A 21,550-nucleotide genomic window follows, 5' to 3' on the forward strand; every position below is an offset into this window, starting at 1 on the left:
TCGGGTTTCTTGCAGAGCGCAGATGTCAATGCACCTTTTCCGAAGGGCTCTTGCGAGTTCTTCGGTCTTTCCAGTTAGGGTACCAACATTTAGCGTGCAGACACGTATTTGTTTTGTTCGTTGTGTGCGGACTAACTTGCTTACGTCCTGACGCCGTCCATGCGTCAAGAACCCTTGCCCATTTCTCGACAGGACCGGGGCCCGTCCTGCCGCGTCGACTGAGGTGGACACCCGAGCATTTCTCCAAGGCCTGTGACTTAATCCGATCATCATATTTGTAACGACATTCTATGCATTTTCTTGGTCGACCTGTCGCGGGGCCTGTCACCAAGAGAGATCAGGTAGGATTTAGCATAGTAGAATAACTCCAACTATACTCTATTTATCTCTTTCCCTGATCTCAGCATTTTATTTTTGTTTTACTGAGGATAGTACAGAGTACGTTGCCTCAAACCCTCCTCCTTCACCTGGGCTTGGGACCAGCATACTATGTTAATAGCATGGCGGAGTTTCTTGTTGCTCCATATGTATCTTACACAATGACGAAAGTTTTGGAGCAGGCAATCTTCAACAGAATGCTCCTAGCTGGTGGCACTGTGTATCTTTCTAAGTCACGCAATACCTTTTTTTTTTCTTCCTCAAATTTGTTTTCAATGAGACTATGCTTCAGTTCCCTTACAATTGCACTTAATGCTGTGCAAGTGATAAGCGTACAACTTTGAGACAAGCACAAAGACAAATACAAGCATCCATGACGACCCGGATTCAAAGCTGAATCAACGAGATTAATAGTTGAGCATCAGCGCTTAACTAGCCCAACCATCGCGCAGTCGATCAACTCTTGAGTCCATAAGTTTGGTTACCGCCTTTGCATAAAATGCAATTTACGGAAAAGATAGTATTAGCAAATATTGCGTAGTAGTGACCCTGGAGGAGAGAAATGTATGACACTGACGACAAACGCAAGGAGTACGTTATTTCTGGGAGTGTCTCAAACAATGATATATTTAATTTCTCCGTTTTCTGCAGGAGCCTGCAGTAGCGGCTTACACCAGCACTATACCAGCAGATTGCAAAGTATCTAAAGGGCATCTAAGACAATCAGTGCATTCAAGACTCTCGATCTCGTGGCTCATGATCCTGGTTCGTCATAGATGTTTATCATGTCCCGATTGTGTAGACTTATCACTTATACAATGCTGCACACGAGTAATGATATTTCAACTAAAAATTATTGAAAACTGCATAGCTTTCCGAGAGTACACCCTCGGCGACCTTTTTATATGTTGATCTGGTAGCCAGCACTTTTTTTGACCTCAATTTGTTTAATTCAAACGAACACCGTAGTTCGGGAATCCGTTTTATGAATAAACACAGAGGAAGGGCAACTAATTCCGTATTTATGAACACTAAAGAAGGGAACTCTGGTTGTGAATAGATTCTTCTTTTTTCTTTTCACTTGTGGTAAACTTTGACTAGATTAAATAAATAAGATAATAATATCCTGAAGAGGAGCTGTGTGAATGCCACAATCGCATCAGCAGAGCTCCACCTCAAGGAGAAGGATTTCTCCTATTTGCATGAAACACAATTTTTGATACAGTAGAACCCCGATAATTCGTATTCTCAAGGGACTGACGATGGAGACCCTACGTTTTCTGAGGAATCTGGTCGAAATCGCAGACCTAAGTCCCTCCCAGATCAGCAATGGGGTGACGGCATGACTATCCTCTAAACTTCCACTAACCCAGTCAAAATTCAAAGCCACGATCTAAACCAGACGACGACAAAGTCAACAAAACACGACGATGAACTTTAATTTTGATATATGACGAGTCCTAAATATGAGCTAACTCCTCAGCAAACATTTAAAAGATGGAGCTTCGAATGAACATTTTACTTCTTTCTACATCCTCCGCTCAGGCACCTTGGCAATAATTTCAGTCGACTATGCAGGGGAGACGCCAAATTTGTTTAACCACATATGGAGTGCAAGATAATAAAATGGACGTATTGAATATTTTTAATGTACATCACAAAATGTATCTTAATTTCATAAAAGTAGTAGTTCTTCACCAATTTCTTCGCGGGAAGTCTTTGTAGTTGCCATCGGTAGCTTTCCACATGAATTCCTCCGTTCCATTTTTCTCTCTTTCCTTACTTTCATTAACGTTCCCTGCAATAGATACGATATGTTTACAAAATGTGTTTATTTCCGAGCTAAGGCCTAGTTATATAACCTCCGATATTTTGTCTCATTGGAAAATAAAAATTTAAGCGACAACAACAAAACAAAACTTTATTAATATCATATCTACTTAATTTACAAGAAAATAGATTCAAATATGTTGTCTTGTTTAATTGCCATTTGCCTCCATAACACTAGATTCGTTACCTTCATTGTCATTGAAAGCGGACGAAATTTCCGAATAGACATGCCTCGTCCACCTTTCTAAAATCTTCCTTACGCGGACAAGTTGCTCCCTTTTCACTGTGGCAGATTTACTTTTCGGCGTTAAAAGTCGGAAAATCTTATTCAATTTTTTTATTCGGCTATAATAGCCGCGATGAACTTTCTTTTTCTGTGTAGTCCGATATTTCTCTCGTTCCTCAGGTCCCATTGTACGCCAGTTACCTCCGGCTTCCTTGGCCGCTTCTACAACTTTACCGCCCCGCTGAGCGTAAAATTGGCGGAAGTAATTGAGGTACGGATTTGGTCCGAGAGAAGGACCACGATTTGTTCCATGGATCCTTAGGTTGCGGCGTCGTTTCTTCTTTGAAGGTTTTTTGCAACGACAAGGAACGTATGAAGACCTCTTTGATTTCAATTTTGATTTAGCTTTTCGCTTTTCTTTCTTCCTGATATTCTTGCAGGCGTTCATAGCAACCCTTTGTAGTTGAAACGGTAAATTATATTAGATCGCTCGCCAGATTTTGAAGAGACCCAACAGTTCCTCGCTTATTATAGACTTTTTTACTTAAACTAAGAATTTAGCTAACCTATAAAATTAAATCTAACTACAAGTATATTTAGAAAATATTACATATTTGATAGGTCTACATTAGGTATCTACAATCAATTTAATTGTCAGGTAACCGGTGTTATTAGGGCTGGATAGCCGTGTTCCCTAAGATTTTTTACACTTGCTTGGAAAAAGAAAAAAAGTTATGGGTTTTTGTCAGAAAATGCGAGATAGTCTATAGTCTGGAAAAAACACCAGTCAATCTTGGATTTATATATTTTCATAAAACAGATGGAATAAATCGATAAAAATTAATTCTTGATTATTTAAAATGACAAACAAAAACGAGGGAAGCTCAAGCCAAATACGCTCCTGATGGTGCAGGATTTCATTCAAGGTCATAATGGTAAACTATGAGCATTTTTATTCCTCAAATTTTACTGAAGTACTCATAAAGAAATGCCAAGAAAGGTATCGCGCTTTTTACATTGCATTCTTTTATCTAGAAAAAGCGTTTGATCGCGTACCACACAAACTCACCAGGTATAAGCTGTGACAACATCCTCTACAGTGATCTAACGATTAGAACTCACAATATCGCAAGCATATCATAATCGCTTCTATCTCTTTTGGTGTTTTACAAAAAGCGTCACCACTTCTCTTCATTCTTCTTATGGTAGAAGTGACATCCAACGTTCAGCGTTACCACAACTAGCGTCATTTATCCCCGTGGGATCAATGAACGTCTCAAATCCAAAATATACCCCATCGTTGATCGGTCGCTGAGCCAATTCCGAGTGCTGACGACCAGTAAAGATAACAAACGCCGCCTTGAGATAATTGATACGAATATGTTATTGTGACTTAGTCCCATCCCCCCCAATGTGATCATGCCCGAAATGAGAATATTCGCCATAAATATATCGTTGCGCCCATCGGGGAACGTCCTGCAGGTTGGGCCTTAAGAATACACTCAACGTCCTCGAGGCTTGTCATAAAAGGCGACTGCAAGGAATCGAAATTTGTAGGCTAACAACATGCAAATGTTGAAATGAAACGTCAACAATGCCTCGGATTGGGACTGACCTCACACCGAAGACCCTCGGTTATCAAAAACGAATCGAATGTGCGCACGCTCCTTAACAACGATAGCGATGGTCCTCAGAACGCTCGTTTTCTCCAACTGAAGCGAGAATTCTAACGAAATAAGCTGGACATTCTGGGCCTAAGGAAAGTGAGATGATGGAACTCTGGAGAGTACTACTCTCCCTCTTGCACTAATAGCAGTGAGCTTTTGCATTTTGGAAAGCCAAGTGATTGTAAATGCAAGTCTGGTGTCGGGTTGTTTCTGACAGCTACCGGAAGGCGCGCTCTCTTGACTTGGGAGCCAGTTTTTGACAGACTTCCAACTGCAAAATTCCGGTCGAGGTTAAGGAGCATCACAGTGCTATACACCAACGGGGATTTTAGATATAGTGGCAAAGGATGCTCTCTACAAGCAATTGAACATAGTTCACGGGCGGCTTCATAAAGGGGTCATTGTGATCGTGATGGGTGATCTGCATGCCAAGGTGGGCTTAGAAAACACCTTCACCATCAACACCTCAAACATGTAATGGAGAAGCACGGTATTGACGACCGTAACGATAATGGTGAGAGATTTCTGCAACTACCACCGCCTCGTCATTCGTGACACATTGTTCAAGCATTGAGTCTGCCGTAAGGTCAGTTGGGTTTCAACACATCGACACCGTACAAGATCGACCACTTCGCGATTAGCAGTAGACTTAGAAGTTGTCTCCTGGATGTATGTAATAAGAGAGGCACTGAGTGGGTCTTGAAACGGATCACCATCTGATGATCGGTTACATTCGCTTGCATGTTGTATCCGCCACTTTTCGCAGGATTGAAGACCTCCTCCCCCAAATTGTCGCTCGACAGCAGGATCGGACGGCATACACACTGAGTAAACTGCCTGAGAATATCAATGAGCCTTGGCCATATGCACCGCTCTTTTCTCGGTGCTACGCAGATCGACGGACATGCCTCGGAGGGAAGCCTTGAAACGGAGTTGCGAGTGGTGCCTGGCGTCACGCGCTCGAACTCAAATACCGGTCAACTGCTCACTCACGATTATGAGCAGAGAGGTGGAAAGAACACTTCACCATGGTTCTTAACCTATCACATCCGGTTAGTTATCATAACACGCGGATAAGAACTATACCTCCAAACAGAAGAGAGATCATTTCAGCCATTAATGCACTCAAACGGAATAAAACCCCCGCTTGGCGATTTTCCCGCAGAGCTGTTTATCGCTGCACCTTCAGATCTAGCACTTCCACTCGTATGGAAATCTTGAGAATTCGAGACTTTTCCCAGAGAGTGGAAGAAGGGGATGGTGGTTAAGATTCCGAAGAAGGACACCCGTTTTAAGTGTGACAATTGAAGGAGTAACTCTATGTTTTCTGCCGTTGCAAAGATAATAGCTAAGCTAATCCTGGAACGCATCAACGAACATCTTGGAAGCCTGATCTGCAGAGAGGAGGCTGGCTTCCGCTTCAGATCCCATGCAGTCACCACATCAACATCCTACGAATCATTTTGGAACACGGAGGAGTTTAGATCTAGGCTTCACCTTCTCTTCATCGATTTCGAGAAAGCTTTCGATTCCAGAAAAACTAACAACAATTATCAGAGCAACATATGATGGCGCGAAATTTCACGTGCTGGAACGAGGTAAAATCTCGGACAATTTTGAGGTCCAAAAGAGAATCCAACAGGGTTGCATCTTAATAATAATAATCGTTGGCGCAACAATCCATATTGGATCAGGGCCTTGAAGTGTGTTAGAGCACTTCATTCAAGACCGTAACGGTGCACTAGGAGACAATGTGGTCAGCATTGCACTCGCCCGAGATTATTACCCTGATTTGACTCAGGTACTCATTCACAGCTGAGTCGACTGGTATCCGACGTTAAATCACGATGCAAATTCCACTGCCACCAGTGAGATTTGAACCGCGACCTTCCGTATGACAGCCTAGTGCTCTGACCACTGAGCTATCCGGACACAGGGTTGCATCTTGTCACTGATATTATTTCTTTTTGTTATCCAGAAACGAGGAGGAGTTCAATGGACGATGTACTCTGGATTTGGATAGAGAGGCAAGTGGTGTCGGACTGAAGATAAAACCAAGGTTCCTAGTCTGACAAGTCATCGTTCTCCCGCTATCAACATTTATGGGCAGAACATTGAAGGCATCGATCAATTTATGTATCTAGGAATCGTGGTTTCTGCCGATGATGCACCGAACTGAATGTTGTCGGTTCATTAACAACCATAGATCCGCTTCCGCTGCCTTGTCCAATATCTATAAATGCATTCATCTTAACACCAACATCGACAGTTGCATTACTGGCTCCGCCATACAGTGGAATCTATTCTCCCTACGGGTGGATCGCCCCAAGACCACTTGGCGCAGAACAGTAGAGGAGCAGTCATCTGAGGAAGTAATAGAGGGAGCTGAAGTGCATTTCAGGTAACCGCGAACAATAGGTTGATGCGCTAAATCCCACTAAAGGATAAATGGTGACCATATATATTGTATAAATAATACTGTAAGAAATCAAGGAGGAGAATTTAGGTCTAGACCAGATTTATTTAAAGAAAAAGTTATCATAAAATAATAAGAGCGGTTCCTTTAGGTACTTAAGATCATCGCTGGAACCATGAAGAATTTGGACAGTCCGACGAACGAACTGTTTTCCCAGTAAAGTAGAGAAGACGCAACGTCAACAAGTTCAGAAAGAACTCGTAACCAGGAAATAACATTGAAATGCAAGAACCTAAACCAAGTCACCTCACACGGTTCCGTCCAGGGTCGGGGCAAGTCATTAGACGATGCCTCACCTCTGAGGAGCAGCGGTTCCCAGATACTGTTCAACCCCTTATATTAATCCATATTAATCCGCAAACATGTTATGAGTCCAAATTACATTCAAAGGGAATCCCGGCTAGTAGTTCTAGCCTAAACCGACCGAAATTGAGCAAATTTTTGTCTTCGAATTGAAAGAGTCTTGAATTAAGTCGACCATTTGGAGGGGTACTTTCTCCCCCTTTGCTTGGTCGTTTTGGCTAGCACACGATGCTACGGTAAATGACACCCACGATACCCCCAAGCCCCAAAGAATCCTATATTATAATTCGACAAAGTCTGGTGTTGATGTTCTCAATAAGTTAATAAAAACTTATCACTTGTCGACGAAAATCTTTAAGATGACCGTTAACATATTGTTTTAATATGGTGGATGCAGCTGTAATAGCTGCTTATAATATGTACCCTCAGGAGTCGTCAGCAATTTTTAATGGGTCGCTTACGATACGAGGAACGGCGTCCCCGGGGTGACCGAACAAGTAGTTCCGACCCTCTAACAGGCATAATATCTGCATCCTAGGTAGTAGCCTTGAGAAAGTTTCTCGGTGAAGAGCGAACAGCAAATAATCGATACACGCCGGAACATACTGGGAGTCCCCGCAGCCGTCGACAACCTTGTCGACGTCGATGGAGTGATGCATACAGCCCGCTGCAAAGCGAACTGAGAAAAAACAAAAGTAAAAAGGGGTATCTAAAGGAGACATCACTCAGGTACTCCCCAGGGCTCAAAAGAAGATAGCGAAGAGGGACAAGAGGCAACAACATGGCGCACCATCAGAAAAAACCTCTGCCTAAAATTAAGGTGGTCACGAAGGATGGAGCACCAGAAGAAAAGGTGGGGAGACGAAGGAAGACTAGACCGCCAGCTCTGCTTATTAAGTCGACGGAAGGCAAAGCCTTTGCGTCCTTAGCGAAACCCCTTTTAGAATCAAACCCGAAGATAACGGAACGGAAATATCTTTCATTCGGAAAACGAAATGTGGTAGAGTCCTCATTGAATTAGATCTAAGGACAACAGATAAAGATACGTTCTGTGAAGCAATCAAGGGGTTATTGGAAGAGAAAGCTTTGGTTTCCAGGCTAGAACCCATGTGCTCTCTGGAAATCCGAGACCTTGACTGCCTCACAGAAAAGAACGAAGTAGAAGAGACCATCAAGTGCCAATATCAGGAGGTAATAAATGTCCGAATCGATATCACCTCTGCAAACTCTCAAGGTCAAAAACTCGTTGTGGAGGAAAATGCGGAGCAATACGCGAGAAAGCTTCTTAACAGTGGGAAAATCAGAGTTGGTTGGGTAATATATAGGATACGAATTAATTAAGTAATTACCGATGCGTGGGGGGTTCGTCAGTCCCCGTCGTACCGTGCATCGATCCTCATCTCCTCCAACAGCTCATTGGCGGTGTCGATTGGATCCAGGTCTTTGCCCGGTTTTGCAGAGCGAAATACTTTGACTTTTACCTTTGCCTCCAGTCACTCTCCGTTTATACGGAGCAGAAAGGGTTGGCTGTTCGTCTGGGTTCCTCCTCGTCTATTACTAACCCGTCCATGGGAATTCTGGGGTTTCGAGCGCGCAGGGATTGGGTGAACATGTCCTTATCCATCCTAGAAATCTCGTCGTTGGGGATAACTTTGAGCTTGATACCCTCCCAGGCTGTATGTGTTGCTGTATTATCCTTTTTGGCTGACCGTGCCGTAGACACCGGGTGTAGGTTTTCCACTGAAGTTGAGAACCTGTCTACCATAGCGGGTCCGAAGTCTGTGACTTCTTACCACTTGGAGAGTTACAATCCTTTGTTTCCATCTTCATGTGTTTTTGGACGCTCTCTTTGTAGTAGTAAAATACCACAAGCTCCCCCACCACGGCAAGGTGGCCGAGGAGGAGACTCCATGACTTGGTTCCACGAGTAGTCCGGGAAGAATGTCCACCCTGGCTAGCCAGGCTACCAGAGTGCGGGTCTCGTTTCCAACTATGTGCCCAATGTATTCAGTGTTCGCATACTATAGACCAAACTCCGAATTGCCCATGAAGCCCTCGGGGTATGCTGTTCCACCTTGGCTTGGGGTTCTATTACCGAATTCTTCACTGCAGGGAGGACAATAACTGTCCTGTTGTTTCCGCTCGTCCCCCCATCAGATCCACTTGCCCTTAACACAGGGTGCTCTGAGGTGGCGGGGAGGAAGACGGGGCGGCAACCCTGTCGGCTGAACCAAAACCAAGTGGCCGAGGAGAACGTCCACGTGGTGGCACCGGGAACCGCTGTATCGCATTGGATTGCCGGCCGTGATGCAGTAGGCGAATGCTCCAAGGCCTAGCAAGGGCGATCAGACCCGAGTCTGCACGGGGACTCATCTGAAGTGGCTTCGGTCACGAAACCTTACCAGGGATATACTGGTACCATGGGAACAGAGGTTTCCTGTCGTATCTGAATACAGCTCGGTTGGTTGCGGTTGGCCCCCTTGTGGGAGTTTCATGGGGGCTGTGGTTGTGCTCAAGCGAGAAGAGACCTTCGGGCCTCGACGTGGTGTTGCGTATCAACACGGGTGCCGTACTCCATAGTTCGGTAGAGATTTAGGTGATGCTTGCACCCACCAGTATGAATGCCAAGCCATGCACTTGACATAGGCTGATACCGTTCTGCTTGTCTAACGGAGCTCTGATTGTGGTCATAAAATCAATCCGTGCCTGAAGAGGGCCGTAGGATTAAGTCTCAAGACAGGTAGCTACGTTAAACACCGAGGACTTCACTGCCCTTAACACAGGTTCTCTGAGGTGACGGTGAGGAAGATGGGGCGGCAACCCTATCGGCCAAACCAAAACCAAGTGACCGAGGAGAACCTCCATAGTGGTGGCACCGGGAGACGCTGTACTCACTTTGGTTTGCCGGCCGTGATGCAGTAGGCGAATGCTCCAAAGGCCTAATCAGGGCGATCAGATCCGAGTCTGCATGGGGACTCATCTGAAGTGGCAAATTGGTCACGAAACCTCACCAAGGGTATACTGGTACCATGGGTACCGGGATAGCCCCTGGACTCTCATACTTCGGGTGAACTCCCGTTGTATGTGAGTGCAACTTCGTTGTTTGCGGTTGGCCTCCTAGTGGGAGTTTCATGGTGGTTGTGGTTATGCTCAAGCGAGAAGAGACCTTCGGGCCTCGACGTGGTGTTGCGTATCAACACGGGTGTCATACTCCATAGTTTGGTAGAGATTTAGGTAATTCTTGCATCCACCAGTATGAATGCTAAGCCATGCACTTGGTATAGACTGGTACCGTTGTTGCTTGTCTCAGCGGGGCTCTGACTGAGGTCACAAAACCAATCCGTGTCTTAAGAGGACCTTAGGATTAAATCTCACGAGAGGTGCCTACGTAAAACTCCATGGGCTTCACTGCCCTCAACACATTCCCACGTACTCAAGGAGGGCGATCAGACCCGAGTCTGCAAGGGTATCATCTGAAGTGGCTCTGCCACGAAGCCTCACCGGAGGTTATCTGGTACCATGGGAACCGGGATGGTCCTCTGAGAGCATATGCTCCAGGAGAATTCCTGGAGGATGTGTTCTCGGCCCGGTTATTTGCGGTTGGCCCCCTAGTGGGAGTTTCATGGTAGCTGTGGATATGCCTAGATCGCGGCCAGAACTCCTCGGAGCTCAAGCGTGGAGTCGCACTGTACAATTCGGGTGCCGTACCCCTTAGTTGCGGCATTGGTGTTGGATAGGCCTCGCATCCACTGGTATGAATGCTGAGCCTGCACTCAGTATAAACCAATACCGTTGTGCCAGTCATGGCGGGGCTCTGTTTGTGGTCCCTAAATCAATCCGTGTGCTAAGAGGACCGTGGGATTATGCCTACAGGGCAGGTACTCACTTTCAACCCCCAGGACTTTGATGGCCTTAACACATGACCAGCAGGCAAACAGATCCTCATCAGTTTCTAGCGGCCACTGCGAGCAGGTTATGTGAGAACTTGCCGAATTATGCAACTTCCACCTGAAGCGTAATCAGATCAGGCCGCCAAGTTTATTCTAAAATCATAAAATCCTGCACCAATATAAATTGTAATATAAAGCATGATGTTGTCAAATTTGGTGGAAACCGTACTATTACTAACAAATTCTTAATACGCTAAAGTTTTTGCTCTTGTACAAATTTCAAATTGCAATCGAAGACTTGCAAAGCCAGGTTCATGGTAAAGTGAACAGTCTGACATAATACATACAAAAACATTGCGAGTTATGTACAAAGGGGACAAATATTCACTCAAATATACAAATACTCATACCTGAAGCGCTTCTAATTGCTTCACAACAGAAAGTTATCAATTACTGCAATTCGTTGAGCTCACCTGGAAATATGTAGTAGAAAATAATAATCAGAAATTACGATATAGAATGGACAACACAGTGTAACAAACTTTAATTTTTTATTACGGAGCTTTATATACATACATAGCATTGTCCGCCAAATTCAAATTCAGCCGCACGTACCGTTACCTAGCGCCTCTCCCATTCGTTCGCTAAGAAACTACCGCTACCACTGCGTGCTGTCATCACCCAATCAAGAAGAAAGCAAGTAAGTGTACAATAAGAATTGTGTCAATTGTTCGTGTGTAAGCCCATTTTAATTTTTAAGCAAAACCACCAGAAACTATCGAAAGTGTTGTGCGAAACGGTTGCAAATGTGATTCCGACTTCCGTAGTAAGCTTAGACGCACGTAGAACCCGGAAAAAGCTAAAACCCGCCGCGAGACAAAGTGATATTGTGCCGTTTTCACCTGTGATTTGCGTCCGCTGCCCTGTCACATATTTTCCTTTTGACACGCTGTAACTATGGAAGAGGCTTCGTGGGTTGGCAAAGCCGTTTCGATTCATTGCACGGAACACCTTGGCGTTTTTCAGGGCACCATCAAGGACCTGAGCAGCGATCAACTGACCATTGTCCGTGCATTCCGCAACGGAGTCCCTTTGAAGAAACAAGATGCCGAAGTTACTTTGAGGTTAGAGCGCCACCCAAAATCTATTGCGCCGCAAATTCATGGGCGCCAATTGCGGGGTTGCTAATGTCTACCTTTCCGTTTCTTTCTACAGGATCGGAGACATAATGAAGATAGACTTAATTCCATATCATAACGCACAGAATAATGTCGGGACATCGCTGATAAACAACCCGACGCCGGTGAAGCAGCCAAATTTTGGGGCTGCCTCGTCAGCTCCTTCGACTTCGCGGGAAAGCGCGCTTACGTATAAGATGTCCAACATGAAAATGAATGGCGTTCAGCGACGGTAAGTGGTTCTCCATTTGTAGAAAGAATATCAAGGATGCCTGCCTTGGCCAGTCCACGATCTCTCTGCCAAGGAAGTCCAAATATTGGTCTTAACGAAGGCTGTAGTCCCCCTATACAGAATGGAATACAATTTGATTCAAACTTCTGCTCGTTTCAGTTCGCCGACAGCTGACAACAAAAACGCTAATGGCAAGCAAATGCACATGAGCAAGTCGCCTTCGAATGTGAATGTGGCCAAGTTTTTCGGCATGCTTCCGTCGACGGTTGAATCGAAACTAGTGCAAGCGGCCCCGTATCAACAAGACAACGGGCGCAGTTCAAGTAAACCGATCGATATTGTTAATTCAGCTAGATCGGCGCCGACAAACACACCATTCAGGCAACAGGACCGCAAGAAATCGAGGAGGAACAACAAAAATCATACTTTCGGTACGCCCGTGGACGATCCCATAATGGGGGAAGACTTTGATTTTGAGGGCAACTTGAAGTTGTTCGATAAGCAGGCGGTCTACGATGCTATCGAAGCAGGCCAAAAGCCTGACTTGGTAAGTCGGAAAAAGGTACGCAAAGTAGAGAAGTTGCACAAGGCGTAAAAATGTTATTCTGTTTGTTTCGTTGGGACTCGTGCTGTTACTTGTGGTTTGTTCCTTCTTGAAAGGGGAGTGTTACGTTACGTAGCGACTCCTAAGGAGCGAGACGTAACGTAATATCTATGCGCTCGTTTGCTATAGTTACATATCGTCCTTATTTCCTTGTGCCGAAGGAGAGGGCGGTATTCACTTGAAGCACCGTGACAAGAAGAATCGTTTTCGTTACAAGAGCACTCGGTGCACATAGTTCCGGTTGTTAATTCGTCTCTTTGTCCCTGCAATTCCGTCTACTGTTTGCTGTTGGAGATATTCTGTATTTGTGTTGCGAATACGAATTACATATTGAGTCGTTCCAGGTAAGGCAAACTTTGCCGTCACAACAGAAATATCGGCACGACGAGAACGTCATCGCCACAACGCCGATGCAATATCGTCAGATCGAGAGTGGATACCAAAGCACTCATGAATTTGTTACTGGTACATTAAATATTACTCTGGTGGATGCTTGCAGTCACTTTAACATCTATTTATTTCCTGGACAGATGAGGGTCTCATAATCCCTGCAATTCCATATTTACAGCGATCTCAAATTCAACTTTTAGCTGAACGTAATGGTCTTACCAGCGAGCGACAATGTGATATGCTAGCGCGCGGTACAAGCGATCTGGCTATTCTTCTCTTAGGTGGAGCGAGGCGATTGAATCCCAACAATGAGCACCAATGGCCTAGAATAGTTATAATATGTGATAAGAAATCTGATAATGCCAAGTAAGCCTGAGTTGCAAATGTCAGAAGCGAAATAAACAGTTCGAAAATGTCTTTCCAGGGCTTGTGAAGTAGCTGCTGCCACCGGTAGACAATTAGCATCGCATGGCCTCAAAGTGATTCTTTATATTAAAGAAGAGGACATTGATCAAAATTGTATAGAGTTAAAGTTATTTAAGGCAACTGGAAATAGAATCGTTTCATCCTTGAACGGTAAGTGGTATTTTTTTTAGTTTGCTTAGTTTTAGTTTAGTTTGGTGGAGGGGACCGCGGCCCCAAGCAATCAGGTCTTTGTTTAGGCTTATTTTCACCTATTCAACGGTTTCTCGCCTTCGGCATTCACGGGCTTTCGCGAATCTGAAAACATTCTCTAGAGACAGGATGTGCACACTTTTCGTCGAAGAAAACCTTACGAAGGTGTCTGAGGAGACCGGACAGTTGCATACGAAGTTAAGGGCCCCGTCTCTTCCTCTTCACATTGGCTGCCGAGACTAGCACTCCTTTTTCCATGCGGTGTTTTAAAGAGCAGTGTCCCATTAAAAGCTCTACTAGAGCTTTCGTATCCCACTTATTAAGGGACAACAAAAACGCCCCTTCAGCGATCCCGAGTTCCTTCACACAAATTTTCGCCTGCTAGCAAAAGTTCAAAATTTCATCTTTGGGCGGCGTGAATCTTTGCAATTTCCCACTTCAGAGTGGAATTGACAGTGGATAGCCGAATCTAAAAGATGGTTCTGGCCCCAACATTGTGGAACTAGAACTTTGCCGAGTCAGTCTGTCAGCTTTCCCATTACCAGCGGCATTTGAGTGCTTTGGCAACCACATCCGAAATGTTTCGTTCAGTCGGCCAAGTTTCAATAGCACTTGATGACAACTCCACGCCAACTGGCTTGATATGTCGTTGTTTAGTGCTAATAATCCTGTGTTACGATGAAAGTAAGGCGTTGCTTGTGTTCGCCTGAGCGAATGGTTCGTTCTGCCGATTGGTCTTGCCTGGGCTTGGATCGGGCTTTTGGGTTGTTGCCAAATTTTCTAATATCGTTATTCAGTTGTGTCGCTGGTTTAACGGTAAAACAGTATCAAATAAAGATTTAGTCCACGTGCGTCCTCAATAACAAAATGAAGTCGGAACAAAGCCTCGCGCCGGGAGTACGGAATCCACACTTATACGGGGGACACTAAATCGCAGCGTGCAAAGGACGCCGTACCAGCTTACACCATCGTCGCCCATGGGCTGCGCAATTCTAACATGGCCATACAACTCCTTCATTCGGCTTATTAAAGAAGACTGCCCTCCTATAATCATCGACGACGACCAGAGCTTCCCTCCTGGGGGCCAGCCTAACGCTCGGAACGATGAAGTAAATTCCTCTATCAATTACATCCAAGGACTTCAAGACGAATTCCAATTTGCGTTAGATGAGTCCGTTTTCAAGCGAAACATCGTCCGAAGCGACGCAGGCACGTTCTGGATCTTCGAATTCGTGCATTGGGCCTTGTTATCAAGAACATTGACAAAACAGATAAATATGAGATTACCAATCTGCCGGCCGACAGGCTCAATTATCCCAATATCCACAAGAAATTTCTCTATTTAATCAAGATCCCCAAATTATAAGGTCATTCCTTCATCCTGAAGGCGGAGAGGAAGGCAACCTTCATTCTCAAAGGAATCTCCCCTCATGAATACATTTCTGAAGACGTGGCAACGGAGATGAAGGAATTAACACAGGCTACGCCGATCCGCGTATCAAGGCTCTCCATCCTGTAGTCACGGCCAACGACACCAACCTAAGCCTCTTTCGCGTGACCCTCAATTCGGAGGCTGACGCCATCATAGCCTCCAAACAAAATGCCCTACTACACAAGCGGATCAGCTGGGATAAACCCAGAAAAGGAGATGTCACTCAGTGCTTTAATTGCCAACTCCGTTCTTAATCCCCGTCCTTAGAAACACGACTAGAAGAAGCCCCCAACCTAAATCTACATGTTCCCGGTTGCATTACTTTCCGTGAAGACGCGGGCAGAGGCACAGCCATCCTAGTTAGATCGGGGCTAAGAGAAAATACCATCCCATCGGTTGCACTTGCATCAAACTGCCTGTTAACAGTGATCAGACTACCTGATAGGGGCGGAGGTGTCCTTCGAGTCCTAATCGGCTCTCTCTACTTCCCGGGCGATACAATTGTCCCATTCTGTCCGAACTTGGGGAAATTGTGACCATTTTCGACACTTTCCTCCTTGGCGGCGACCTGAGCGCCAGGCATGTAGGGGCGATTGAAAACAGCAAAGTTCTCTTTGATTGGTTCTAGTCTGGCTCATTCCTTTGCGCGGACATCATCATTCTTTCTTCGAGGGTATCCTATACGGCTTTATAATCTCGTCCAATCTCTCAGCATACGTCACTAGTTACTCCTGATTGGCACCTCACTTTGACCATGATAGCCTCAGCCTCTCTATGCATTTACAGCAAATTCTTCTCTCCCTCCAACATCGGCATAAATGCAGATCCTTCAATCTGACAAACTGGGACGATTTTCAATACGACTTATCCAGTGCGCGGGGTCCTCTCCTGGACTTGCATTCACTCCAATGAAGAGCTAGCCACTTACATCTGGAAATTCAACTCTGCCTTCAAAACCACAATTGACAAACATGCTCCTGTCGAAGATTTTGGCTACTACAGATACGGCTACCTTTCCCCCTCAACCCTCCTCTTAGTCCCCGAAAGAAACGAACTACTGCAGCGCAGGAAACGATTAATTCACCGGCTACGGAACACATGTAACGCTGACTACCGTCTCTCTGATAGGTACGAACTGAATACATCATACAAGAAACTTCTTAAATCCTTCCAACCTCAATAGTTAATCGATTTTCTCTCAACGTCAACTACTCCCTGTAAAAATAGGAAACTTCCAGTTCCGCTCCCGTGGGGAAAAATATCTGCCTGCGTAGACTACTTCAGCCACTCATTCAAAGCCAAATCGCCCGCGGAACCCATATGAAACTCGGTGGTCGCCACTACTGTCAATGATAAAAATTTGAGCTTGGAAGGGCCTTACCTTTGCCCCTTGTCGCAGAGCCGCCCGGCTGATATAGTCAGAACCGACTCGTTCACCTCCTTCTTTACCTCCCAAGAAGAAGTTGAACTTGCAATCATCCAGTCAAACGATGGTATCTTCAACTTCACCCTACGGAAGTGTGCGCCCACCATCAGTGAACGTCTCACCATCCTCTTCAATAATTGCCTGAATAACCGATACTTCCATGTGTCCTGGAAATCAGTTCTCCTAATACCTATCCCTAAGATGAGGTCCTCTGTCGGTCTCAAGGATATGAGGCCTATCTCTCTTCTTTCCAATATTGGAAAAATCTTTCAATGTATCCTACTAATTCACTTCAATAGGCAGTACTCCTATATCATTCCACTCAATTGCCGCGGCACAAATCGTCGCGGTATAAATGAAAGTGCCTTCGATGTCCATGAAGATGCCTAAGGCGTATTCTTTATCGGACATCGCCTTCATGGGTTTTCCTTTCTGGTAGGCATGTTGCCTACAGTGAATCAGTGATCCCTTATGAACCGATCTACTAAACTTTCCAGTCCTTTTAGCAGAAATGAAATTAGTCTTGTGAATTGGGGCTTAAGAAAATACTCGAAAGTCTTCCTTGCGTGTCGTAAGAGGCGACTAAAAGGGATAGAAATTTGTTTGCTACCGAAACGTCAACAACGCCTCAGACAGGGACTGAGCTTACGGCTACGACCTTTGGCTATCGAAAATGGACTATGATTGGTTTCTGGAATGTACACACGCTCCTCGACAACGATAGCGAGGATCCTTTGAATGCTCGCTTTCTCCAACTTGAGCGGGAATTCCAGTGATATAAACTGCAAATTCTGGGTCTAAGTGATGTAAGATGGTAGGACTCTGGAGAGTACTTTTTCACAATAATAGGAATATACTTTTATACTCTGGAAAGCCAAGAGGTAGCAGACGCGAATCCTATGTCGGGTTGCTTCTGACTTCTACCGCAAGACGCGCTCTCTTAACCTGGGACCTGGTTTCTGAGAGACTTTCTATCTGTAAGATTTCGGTCCAGATTAGGGAGTGTCACAATAGTGTAATGCTACGCACCAGCGGAGACTTCCAATTTAGTGGAGAAGGATGCTTTCGACAAGTAATTAAACGCAGTTCGGGGCAGGCTTCCTAAAGGTGACATTTCGACCGTGATGGGTGATCTGAGTGCTAAGGTGAGATTTGACAACACTTTGCTCGGATATGTGATGAAGAAAAACGGTCTCGGTGGCGACCGCAACGGTAACGGTGGGAGCTTTGGGGATTTTTGAAACTTACACTGCCTCATTATTGGTGGCATTGTTTGTTCACAGAGCCTGCCATAGTTAGTTTAGGTTTCAACTGGCCGACAACGTACGAGCAAACACAAATCGATCACTTTTGCTGCGACCCTTTAACTTCAATATCGATCGCTGACCGGACGGCAGATATACTGAGGAGCCCACATGAGAATATCCATAAGCATTGGGCTGCCATCAAAAATGCTCTTGTGTCTGGTGCTATTCAGGTCGTCGACCACGTTTCAAAGGGGCGTCATAGGATGTTGTGTTAACTGCGGACTCGTGGAAGCGGATCGATGAACAGAAGGGTTTGAAGGCTCTACTGATCGCTGTGAGCGATGGCGGGCGTGACGCGTTCGAACTCCGATACCGAGCGAAATCCCGAGAAGTTCAGCATAGTGTACGCCGTGACAAAAAAGAATTTCCTTTTATGCTGGTCAGGGAAACAGAAGATTCCGCAGTTCGCAATGATTTCAAAAATGTATACTGCATGACGAAAGAGCTTGCATGTGGTCGCAAATCTTTCGATGGTCTTGGGAAGGACGTCAATGGTCGACTTCTCATCTGCGACGACAACCAATTGTGAAGGTGGAAAGAACATTTGAGCACGGCTCTTAATCGTATCACATCCGTTGATGTTCCCGTAGTCACCGTAGCCTGCCGACTGTTCTTTCAAGTAGAAGAGAAATCATTTGGACCATCAAAATGGGATAAACCCGCTGGGCTTGACTGTCTCGCCGCTGAGTTATTTATCGCTGCATCTGCAGTTACTGCTGATCTGCTACTTTCACTCTTACGAAAATCTTGAAAATTCGAGACCTTTTCAAGAGAGTGGAAGAAGGGAATGATCGTCAAGATTCCAAGATTCCACCTGCTCTTCAGCTATTTCCAGAAAGTTTTCGATAGCGTGAACAGGGATTGTATCTCGAGTGCCTTGCACAGAAACTAATAGCTATTATCAGAGCGACTATGACATTTTTTCTCAAACACCTCGATTACGCTGATGACATCTGTTTTCTCTCTCACTGGGTCATGGACGTTGGCAAAATGGCTCTGGATTTGGAGGGAGAGTAAGCAGAATTGGACTGAAGATAAACACCAATAAAATCAAGGTTCTCAGTTTGACGGGTCATCGCACTCTCCCTATCTGCTTCTGGGCAGAGCATCGAAAGCATCGATCAATTTATAAATCTAGGAAGCGTGGTTTCTACCGACGGTGGCACCGATCTGGAAATTGCCCAACGCATAAAAATCTAGAAGTGCAGCTATCTCAACACCAAGGTTGAGTTGAGACTGTTTCGTGCTAGTTTGATGACAACCATGTATATAAACAAGGTATCGCTCATAGATTTCGTCGTTATGTAGGTTACGGAATCGTCCATCCTCATGAAGAGGGTCAAAAATTATTCAAAAGTTTCTTCTCTCGAACACGGCCAAGAGGTCGCAATTTTTCTTGCTACGAACCCAAGTTTCCGAGGAATACATGAGGATTGGCAAAATTATTGTCTTGTACAGTAAGAGCTTTGACCCTATGGTGAGACGTTTCGAGCGGAACACTTTTTGCAAGCTGAAGTAGGCTCTATTGGCTGCCAACAACCGTGGGCGGATTTTATCGTCCTAGCTGTTATCGGTTGTGATATTCTACCCTAGATAGGAGAAATTATCAATGGTCTCAAAGCTATAGTCTATCTGAGTTCTTCCCGTTTGGCCAGTGCGATTAATCTTGTTGGTTGGTTAGTTTTTGGTGCTGACATTGGCGTCATATATTTTGTCATGCCTTCATTGAGGGCATCCACTTGTCTTAGATCGTTGTTGATGTCGAGTGGTCTCGAGAGTGATCCTGATGCTTTTATCTGGCCTCGCACATTGGCCAGAGGCAATCTAGTCAGTCTTATCAATTTCGTCGGGATACCGAAATCTCTCATGACCGTCCGTCCGTCCAGCAATGCTGGACTGATTTTGATTTTGTACCCCAATAAAGGAAGAACTTTTTGATTCATTTAGAAGACATTAGCTGAACCACTCTCAGCGTGTAAATAGAAATATAAGATTTTAGATACATATTTAAATGTTGTTTTTTTTTTCTTTCCTTTTTCAGAATTGCCATCATCTGATCTCGTGATACTTTCTCTAACTTCTGATGTCTTGCCGACATTAGTTAAGAAGTGGATTATCGAGAACCGGTGAGTTTTCAAAAGTAAATTGGGTACACCATAGAGATAGCTGACAAATTCTCCTGATTCCAGGTCCTCCGTTCTAGCGATAGATCCACGGCCAAATGGCATTCCCGATGTACAAATAAAATGTTCCATTCTTCCCATACTGCCACTGAATAATACATCATCATCATGTGGTAAACTCTACTTATGTAATCTAGGCATACCCGACAAGTTTTTCCAAGACTCGGGAATCACGTACAAAAGTCCTTTTGGGCACAAGTTCGTTATACCAATTCATATGAAGGACTGAAAATCATTTTAAAAATATAGAAGAAAACCTCACATATTTCATATTTTTTTATTTTAAAATGCAACCATTATATTTGGTAAAGATTTTTTAAAGAAAACAGAAAAAGAAAAAACAGATACGATTAAAACGAAGTGAAATAGAACACGCTTATATACGTAGACAGGATAACAAGTCATTATAATATTTGTTTACAATATCTTCTCTCTTAGCTAAAATTCACAATACAGAGATTTTCCTTTTAAATGTGCAGTTCAGGTCTTTTTGACTGTATAAAGTTTTTATGAAAGTAAAATGCAATGGCGGAAATTTGTTCATGTCGGAGCAGAGGCTTCTATTTCAATGTAGTATCGAACAAGTTCTTCGTTGTTAGCATATTGGTGTGAATTTCGACCTCTGTTTGATGACATTGGCGAATTAAACTCACAAAAGACAAAATTTTATGTACGTCAAAGACTCTCATAACTTACGAATTTAATAAAAAAAAATAACATTTGGAAAAATAATGGAGACACAGTTTATAGAAATAAAGATCATCATTGTAATATGTATTGAGGAAGATAATCTGTTGCGTTTTATTTCAAAGAAATTGTGGTTAAAAAGGGAAGGTGAGAGTTCCATAGTTTCCACCTGCTTCATGATTCCTTTCTTGTGGCGTGTTTTACTTGCCGATTAGAATAGGAAACGGGTCGATCGGATCGATTCTGTTTTGAAACGATGATGTGGTATTCCATTCTGAAACAAGCAGTCGTTTCCTTTCGGCCCAGTTGAATGCATTTTGCACATTCCGCAATACTTGCTAGTACTACCGTTCCCATACATTGCATTTTCAGCCAAGCCAGTCACCAGTTTGATGGTGTCGATGGAGGGGATTTGCCAGCTTTAAGCAACAACACTAGCTTTGGCATTTCCATATCTTAGGAAAGATCCCATCCACCGAACATGTTTGAAACAACTCCACAAATATGTCCGGCCTCGACTCAACAGCCAGCTTAATGGCTTTGTTTCGTATACAGTCGAGGCCTGGTGCTTTTTTGTCTGTCAGCCTACTTCAAATACCCAGTACTTCATTCGTCGTTACTGGAGGTAGTACAGCCACATACTAAGGTCTCTGGAGGCTGTTACCGACCCACCTGTGGAAACAAGCCCCGAGCAATTTTTCGCATTAGATCGAGACGCATAATTTG

The 21,550-nt window shown here is 44.4% G+C and overlaps 2 protein-coding genes across 3 annotated transcripts; one reads left to right on the top strand and one right to left on the bottom strand.

The window, feature by feature from the left end:
- Positions 1 to 2,007: 2,007 nt before the first annotated feature.
- LOC119648994 lies at positions 2,008 to 3,084 on the bottom strand. The gene is made up of 2 exons (XM_038050925.1): positions 2,396 to 3,084; positions 2,008 to 2,176 (listed from the first exon to the last, which is right to left on the bottom strand). The coding sequence occupies exons 1-2, from the start codon at positions 2,880 to 2,882 to the stop codon at positions 2,073 to 2,075; spliced, it is 591 nt and encodes a 196-aa protein (XP_037906853.1). The 5' UTR covers positions 2,883 to 3,084; the 3' UTR covers positions 2,008 to 2,072.
- An 8,296-nt stretch (positions 3,085 to 11,380) lies between these two features.
- On the top strand, positions 11,381 to 20,927 carry LOC119648993 (enhancer of mRNA-decapping protein 3). Of its 2 annotated transcripts, XM_038050923.1 has the most exons (9): positions 11,381 to 11,470; positions 11,531 to 11,894; positions 11,986 to 12,180; positions 12,340 to 12,742; positions 13,129 to 13,249; positions 13,315 to 13,540; positions 13,599 to 13,750; positions 19,996 to 20,080; positions 20,144 to 20,927. In XM_038050923.1, the coding sequence occupies exons 2-9, from the start codon at positions 11,728 to 11,730 to the stop codon at positions 20,364 to 20,366; spliced, it is 1,572 nt and encodes a 523-aa protein (XP_037906851.1). In that variant the 5' UTR covers positions 11,381 to 11,470; positions 11,531 to 11,727; the 3' UTR covers positions 20,367 to 20,927. The 2 variants fall into 2 exon arrangements, with proteins under 2 accessions (XP_037906851.1, XP_037906852.1); XM_038050924.1 differs by lacking the exon at positions 11,381 to 11,470 and having other exon boundaries at positions 11,477 to 11,894; positions 12,340 to 12,727.
- The last annotated feature ends 623 nt before the right edge of the window (positions 20,928 to 21,550 follow it).

The sequence above is a fragment of the Hermetia illucens genome, chromosome 2 (assembly GCF_905115235.1).
Source record: "Hermetia illucens chromosome 2, iHerIll2.2.curated.20191125, whole genome shotgun sequence".
In the NCBI taxonomy this organism is placed as follows: Eukaryota; Metazoa; Arthropoda; class Insecta; order Diptera; family Stratiomyidae; genus Hermetia; species Hermetia illucens.